General features: G+C 51.3%; 2 protein-coding genes across 4 annotated transcripts in view; one reads left to right on the top strand and one right to left on the bottom strand.

The window, feature by feature from the left end:
* LOC118314759 (BTB/POZ domain-containing protein kctd15-like) overlaps positions 1–1,977 on the top strand; it is a 3,050-nt gene extending 1,073 nt beyond the window's left edge. For both annotated transcript variants that reach the window (XM_035641373.2, XM_035641374.2), the window contains exons 2-5: positions 173–348; positions 468–612; positions 795–1,097; positions 1,578–1,977. In XM_035641373.2, the coding sequence (XP_035497266.1) occupies positions 173–348; positions 468–612; positions 795–1,097; positions 1,578–1,736 (783 nt within the window). In that variant the 3' untranslated portion in view covers positions 1,737–1,977. The remainder of the gene's footprint in view (positions 1–172; positions 349–467; positions 613–794; positions 1,098–1,577) is intronic.
* Position 1,978: 1 nt separating this feature from the next.
* Positions 1,979–7,500, bottom strand: part of LOC118314755 (transcription initiation factor TFIID subunit 4-like) — an 8,423-nt gene continuing 2,901 nt past the window's right edge. For both annotated transcript variants that reach the window (XM_035641369.2, XM_035641368.2), the window contains exons 7-15: positions 7,371–7,500; positions 7,070–7,142; positions 6,880–6,985; positions 6,637–6,806; positions 6,318–6,448; positions 6,118–6,243; positions 5,912–5,968; positions 5,484–5,609; positions 1,979–3,747 (exon numbers count right to left, since the gene is read on the bottom strand). The exon at positions 7,371–7,500 is cut by the window's right edge and continues 65 nt beyond it. In XM_035641369.2, coding sequence (XP_035497262.2) covers positions 3,586–3,747; positions 5,484–5,609; positions 5,912–5,968; positions 6,118–6,243; positions 6,318–6,448; positions 6,637–6,806; positions 6,880–6,985; positions 7,070–7,142; positions 7,371–7,500 — 1,081 coding nt within the window. In that variant the 3' untranslated portion in view covers positions 1,979–3,585. The remainder of the gene's footprint in view (positions 3,748–5,483; positions 5,610–5,911; positions 5,969–6,117; positions 6,244–6,317; positions 6,449–6,636; positions 6,807–6,879; positions 6,986–7,069; positions 7,143–7,370) is intronic.

Raw genomic sequence — 7,500 nt, 5'->3', positions numbered from 1 at the left:
TGTAGATACAGTACCACAGTAAAAGTTCTACATGTAGATACAGTACCACAGTAAAAGTACTCCATGCAGATACAGTACCAGGGTAAAAGTACTCCATGCAGATACAGTACCCCAATAATAGTACTTCCTGTAGATACAGTACCACAGCAGTAAATGTGATCACCTTTGACAGGAGGGGCGGAGCTTTTCCAGGATGTCTCTGAGCCGCTCACCTGTGTCGCCCCTGACGACGCAGGGCATCCCCTCCCCCGCCCAGCTGACCAAGGCCAACGCCCCCGTGCACATCGACGTCGGCGGACACATGTACACGAGTTGCCTGGCAACGCTCACCAAGTTCCCCGAGTCCAGGTGTGTGTGTGTGTGTGTTTGTGAGTGAGAGAGTGTGTATGTTACCTGCTGACTCTTAATGTGTCAATGTTTTTATGGATTAATAGGATTTTTTCTGTCTGTGACTCTGTGTCCGTCAGGATCAGTCGCCTGTTTAACGGCACCGAGCCGATCGTGTTGGACGGTCTGAAGCAACATTACTTCATCGACAGAGATGGAGAAATGTTCAGTTTCATCCTCAGTTTCCTGAGGAGCTGCAGACTGCTGCTGCCGGAGGACTTCAAGGTGGGTCAGAGGTCAGGGGTCACAGGTCAGGACGAAACAAAGGATCAGAATTCACTTCATTCAATTCCTGAATCGTCTTTTCATTATAAAAATTCTAATTGTTACTATAATCCATATCATTTATACTTGACGTGTGATGTCAGCAGGTCATGTGACATGTGAGGTTTGTCCCCGCCCCCCAGTACTTCCCCCAGCTGTACGAGGAGGCCCGGTTCTACCAGCTGACTCCCATGGTGCGGTCGCTGGAGCGCTGGCAGGCAGAGCGGGAGGCCCAGCGGGCACCGCCCTGCGAGTGTCTGGTGGTCCGAGTCACACCCGATCTGGGCGAGAGGATCGCACTGAGTGGGGAGAAGGTTCTGATTGAGGACGCCTTCCCCGAGACCGGAGACATCATGTGTAACTCCGTCAACGCCAGCTGGAACCTGGACCCCACCCACGTCATCCGCTTCCCCCTAAACGGCTACTGCAGACTCAACTCAGTGCAGGTCACCTTCAATTTTAATGCTAAGCGAAGCTAATGGTTTCCCGTCTCAATGCTAAGCTAAGCTAATGGTTCTCCCGTTTCCAGTCTTAATGCTAAGCTAACAGTTTCCCCGTTTCCATTGGTTATGCTAAGATAAGCTAATAGTTTCCTATCTTAATGCTAAGCTAATGGTCGCCCTGTTGCCAGTCTCAATGCTGAGCTAACAGTTTCCCCGTTTCCAATGTTTATGCTAAGCTAAGCTAACTGCTCCCCCATTTAGTCTTAATGCTAAACTAACTGTTTCTCCCCCGTTTCCATGTTTATGGTAATTTAGCTTAGCATCATTCCAATGTAAGAAATGGACGATGAAGCCCAGTCGCATTTTTCATAACATGACAACAGACGTGAGCGACTGACAGAGTCTATCTGTTCACAGCAGCCAATCATGTTGCTCCTCGGTCTGTAAACAGGAAGTGAAGTTTTGGTTTCCCGCCCGCTACAGGTCCTGGAGCGTCTGTTCCAGAAAGGCTTCAGCATCAAGGCATCGTGCGGCGGCGGCGTAGACTCGTCCCAGTTCAGCGAGTATGTCTTGTGTCGGGACCTGCGACCAAGCCCGTCCATCAGAACCCCGGTCTGGATCAAACAGGAACCTCTGGACTGAGACACAGGAAGTCGTCTGAACTCTGGAAACATCTGGAGAAACATCTGGAGTCTGACCACGACAAACCTGATCAGCGTTTACATGTAAACGTTGTGTCTGATACGAGCAGCCTGATTGGTCCACGTCGTCATCTGTGAACAAATCTTTTTATAATTCATTTCTTTTTATAAAACTTTGTCTATATAACTTTTACGTGTCACTTTGTTCCACTTGTACAAATAAAAGTCCACATGAAGTCAAACTGCTTCTTTATCATTTTATTTATTTCATTTTTTTTGCAAAGGTACAAACAACTGTAAAATTGCATTTCCTGAAATGCGTCAGGATCGAGTACAGAATGTAGGAAATATAAATAGTCGCAAAATTTGTGTCCTTCTTCCAACAGATGAGACTGTGGCCGGGTGCTGTGACGACCCAGCCTGTGAACAGACAGTAAACACACCACAGCTTCAGATCTAGATCCTCTACAAACAAAGACATTTAAAGCATTAAAAACCTTCCACGTCTCCGTTAAAACTGTATCCACAAACTGCATCGTCTTCTTCTACTGCCACAAAAACATGATTCAACAGCTCCACGCCACCGCCGAGCGTCACGTCATCACGTCGAGGTCTGAGAGACTGAGCCACTGATACCTGGTCACTGTCACTTTAAGGCTCATTATCACCATGGTAACATGCCGCTACACAGTCAGGTGAACAACACACAATCTAGACTGTGATGAGCTCTGATTGGTTCATCACTACGTTTCCACACTGACGAACCATGTGATCAGGCTGAAACAGCTACAGATTACATCATAATGCAGAGGAGGAGGAGGAAGATGTGAGGGTGAGTCCCTGAACGCAGCCTGAGTGAAGGAGAAGCAGCTTCTGTGACGATCGACTTCGAAAACTGTCAATCACTGAATGACTTAAAGGGACAGTTCAGAGGCAACCGCTAGCCTAGCTTAGCATAAAAACAGGAAACCAGAGGCAACCGTTAGCCTATCTTAACAAAAGACAGGAAACAGCTAGCCTAGCTTAGCATAAAGACTGAACAGCAGTGTCTCAGAAAGTTGGACTGCTCCTTTAACTTTGTCAAGTGTTAAACTCAGCATGAACACAAACACATATACACACACTCTTTAAAATGATCGACCAACCATCGAGTGTCTCAGTGACCGACTGTCACCTGACGAGCTTCAAACAGATGCGCGGCGTCCTGAGTGGAGACGTGGGCGTGGCCAAGGAAACACTGACATGTCTGAACCACACCAACATGTCACATGACCATCCAGGTGTAAACAGGAAGCAGATTGTGGACTACAGTCGAAACCTAGCAACAGTGATGTACCCACCAACTGTCAGAGGGGCAGGTGCATTGTGGGTAAAGTGGAATTTTAATAAAATCAGTTTTTTAAAAACGATCCAATCACACCAGAACCTCAGTGACCTTTGACCTGTGAATCTGACAGAGCATCGTCTGATTCGTCGTCATCATCATGACATCATGACATCATGACATCATAGTAATCTGATCGCTAGCTGCAGGTGCTGTGTTCAGGTCACATCTGTAGAAACCAGCGTCACAGACGAGATGTGACCACAGACACAGTCCAGCTGTTTGGATCAGGTTTATTCTGCAGCGTCGTCGTCGTCATCATCATCGTCGTCGTCATCATCACGACGTCAAAGCTCAGGACTTGACGAAGGCACGCGGTGCGTTCAGTGTCGTCTGGTGTGGCTCGGTCGTTACAGCTGTGAAACGCTGATCAAACATGGAGCTGAAATGTAAAACTGAGAAATGTCATGATCTAAAAATGAGACATGATGAGGATGTAGAGTCCAGAGGTCCGGTCCGGTCCGGGTCACTTCAGCAGAGCCTTGTAGAGCAGCAGGGAGCGGGCCGTCGTGCGGTCCTGCTCCAGACACAAGATGAAGTCCCTGAGGTTAACGCGTGTAATCCGCTGACGGAGCTGCTGGCGGGACGAGGAGGCGGGGGAGGAGCCTGCGCCCGAGCCCGAGGCCACCTGAGGGGGGGGACAGGAGCATCAGGACCAATCAACACTCAGCAACAAGACAACAGATCTACACATCTATAGATCTACAACATCTTTAAGTCGGCCATCTTAGGGCCTGAACCACGACTGTCCGGAGTCTGACCTCAGACCTGTCTGTCTCTCTGTAGCTGTCTGTCTCTCTCTGTCTGTCTGTCTGTTTGGAGCTGTCTGTCTGTCTGTCTGTCTGTCGGGTTGGAGCTGTCTGTCTCTGTCTGTCTGTAGCTGTCTGTCTGCCTCCCTGTCTGTCTGTCTGTCTGGTTGGAGCTGTCTGTCTGTCGTCTGTCTGTCTCTCTGTCTGTCTGTAGCTGTCTGTCTGCCTTTCTGTCTGTAGCTGTCTGTCTGCCTTTCTGTCTCTCTCCGTCTGTCTGTCTCTCTCTGTCTGTCTTTCTGTTTAGAGCTGTCTGTCTCTGTCTGTCTGTCTAGTTTGAGCTGTCTGTCTCTCTGTCTGTCTGTCTGTCTGTAGCTGTCTGTCTGCCTTTCTGTCTCTCTCTGTCTGTCTGTCAGGAGCTGTCTCTCTCTCTGTCTGTCGGTCAGGACCAGGAGGCAGTGGGACGTCCCACACTGGTCCAGACCTGTGTGAGGTGTGTCTGCAGCCTGAAGACGTGACGCCTGCAGCCGCTCAGACAAGTTCACCGACAACCGACAGTCAGCGAGTTCAGAGCCGCCGGGACGCGTCCTGAGGGGGAGGCGGAGCTGGAGGGGGCGGAGCTTGAGGGGGGACTTGTTTGTCACGTGCAACTGGATTTGTTGAATTCATCCAACACTTCTGATCTTCTCACATTCCAGTCGTTCACTGATATGATCGTGTTGATGTTCATTGATCGGTTGATGATTATTGATGATGTCAGGATTTAAGGTCTCATCACCATGACGATGTCAGGCTGAGCCGACGACTGAGGAACGGAATGAAGGAACAAACAGAGCCTGCAGCAATGTTACCTCCCGCACACACGCACACACACAGCTTCACTGTGACGTGTTGAACCAGTTCACTATTTTGTTCTGCTCCATATTTGGAGAAGCAGGGGGCGTGGCCTGACAGAGCTATCAGCCCGGCGACAGAGCAGAGCAGAGTAAGAGTTCCTCATCACCAGAAGATCTTTGTGAGGAACATGGTGATTATTATTATTAATAATAATAACACAAATGACCTGAGAAGTTTGTCTTGTTGATAAAACTATTCTATGAATAATATGATCAATATTACACATCACATATCAACAATAACATTTCCCAGAGTTCATAGCTCCCACTTCCCATCCCCTCCCCCGTCACTCCCCGCCTTTGTGTGGGACGACCGAGGGGGGGGGGGTTGGGGCAAACACGAGACAGGCAGGCCCCCCAGGACATGACACCGCCCCCCCCTCCACTCTCTGCCCCAAGCTCATTTCTGTAGCGATGAAGCCTTGGACGCCCTCGGGGGGTGGGGGGGGTGGGGGGGGGCCTGACCCTCTTCACTCACACTCACTGTCTTTGTCTTTCTATCCTCCTGAAGACACCGTCTCAGATGTTTGAGGAGTTACACCTGGTTTCATGGTCAGGGGTCAGAGGTCAGGGGTGAGGTGAGGTGGATACAGGGGTTTGGGAGTCAATGTCCTCAAAACAACACAAAGACAAGAATGTGTTTGTTTCATCATCATGATGCCCCCTTGTGTCTGGCTGCAGTACAGGTCATAAGCCCCGCCCCATGGTGTCTGAGGTCTCACCTCGCTGCTCGCAGCCCCTCCTCCTCCTGGTGAGTCCATCTTGCGTTTCCTGCGTGGTCCGATGGCGGCAAGCGCCGTGAGGTTGGCGTCTCGTTGACGCATCTGGGCCAACTCCTGCTGCTGCATCTGAGAGAACCAGAGAGAAGAAGAATGACGAAGAGTCTCTGACGGGTCACATGACGACCACATGGCTGTCACATGGCGACCACGTCGGTCACATGGCGACCACGTCGGTCACATGGCGGCCACGTCGGTCACATGGCGGCCACGTCGGTCACACGTCGGTCACATGACACCACATGGCGTCCACGTTGGTCACATGATGGCCACGTCTGTCACGCGGCGGTCACATGACCACCACATGGCGACCACGTCACTCACATGATGGCCAGGTCGGTCACATCATGGTCAGCGGACAGAGAATGTACCTCTTTGGCCTTCTGCTTCAGACGAGCCTGTTCTGGATCCTCTTGTCTGGCTCGACTCTGGAATCAAACAGACAGTGTTAACATTTCTGATTCTATCTGACGTCCTGTGAACATCTCACCGCTGATGACCAGGACAAACTTCCCTAAACACGATATCACTCATCACTTCATCACGTGTGTGTGTGTGTGTGTAGATGTGTGTGTACCTTGGCAGCCTTCAGCAGGATCTCTCTCTCCTGCTCGTCCTTCCTCGTCTTCTCGAGTCTTTCAAGCTGCTCGAAGAAACGAAGCTGCGAGCGAACGTCTGTCGTCTGTTCGTGATGATCTTCATCCTGACAAAACATCATCTGATCAGAACTGATCAACAACAACAACTGATGAACCTGTGCGTTCAATTCCCTCCTACCTTTCCTCCGTCCGTGCGGTGCAGGGCGACGGACGACACCTTCTCCAGCAGCGAGCGCAGTCGGGTCTGAGTCGCGTGGGAGATGAAGTTCACCACCTCCAGAGGAACCTCGCTCACCCCAAGCTTCTTCGCTGGAGACGAGAGACGCAGAGAGTCAGAGTGACGTCGCCCTGACGACAGGCGGTTGAACTGTCTCAGCAGCACAGACACAGATGAGACAATGTGACCAGACGCGTCACTTGTGGCCTTGTGGTGCCGTTCCACAGGTCCACTGTAACATTGGTTCTGAGGAGGAGGCGGGGCCTCTGAGTGACGGTACCTGTGTCCAGGACGCGACGGTGCAGCAGGCCCGTGGGCAGGAACGACTCGTCTTTACAGGAGCGTATCTTTGTGCCCACCAGCTCCGAGCTGGTTGCTAGGATACGGGCGTTCTCCTCGTTGAGGTTGACGCCGGCCATGGATGCCACGTCATTGATGTCGTCGTCATCTCTGAGGACAACAGAGACGTCGGGTCAGACATGTTGGACCTCACGGCTCTATTTTCCCACAGTTCATACGTCACCTGAAGGTCCCGCCCCCCGGGTCGCTCAGCTTCCTCTGATTGGCCTGAGCCGTCAGGTTGATGAGACTCTTGCCGACGATGGTGGTGGTTCCTCTCACGAGGTTCCCTGAATGAGACAGAGACGTTCAGACGAGAGGACGCTGCCCCCTGGTGGTGCATCACCTCGCTGCAGCTGGACTCACTCACTCACCTGCGGGTCTGACGGTCTGACCGATGAGGACCGGGGACCGGGTCTGGACCGGCTGGACCCCGGCTCTACCGACCTGCAGGAGGTGAACATGTCAGGGGTGAGGAGAGACTCTGCTGCCCTCTGCTGGTTCGACAACTTCACTGACACATCATCAAAAACTTTTTATTATATTTTTATATTTATAATTTGCTTAATTTTAAAATATTGAACTGAACTTTGACGTTAATGCATATTCAGTCATGTGACTGTTGTAATGTCACTGTGATGTCACACGAGTCAGAACCTGAATGCCTTGTCGTACCAGAGTTGTTGTGTTGGCGAGCGGGGTGTTCAGTCTGACGGCGCCGCCAGCCGGACTGACGGGCAGCCGCGGTCTGATGGCGGTAGCGGTGACAGAGCCGGGGGTGGGCGGGGGCGGAGCCAAGGAGCCA

This window comes from Scophthalmus maximus, chromosome 7, assembly GCF_022379125.1.
Source record: "Scophthalmus maximus strain ysfricsl-2021 chromosome 7, ASM2237912v1, whole genome shotgun sequence".
NCBI lineage: Eukaryota > Metazoa > Chordata > Actinopteri > Pleuronectiformes > Scophthalmidae > Scophthalmus > Scophthalmus maximus.
Note: the sequence above shows the minus strand (reverse complement) of the source record. Positions and strands in the feature narration are given on the sequence as shown.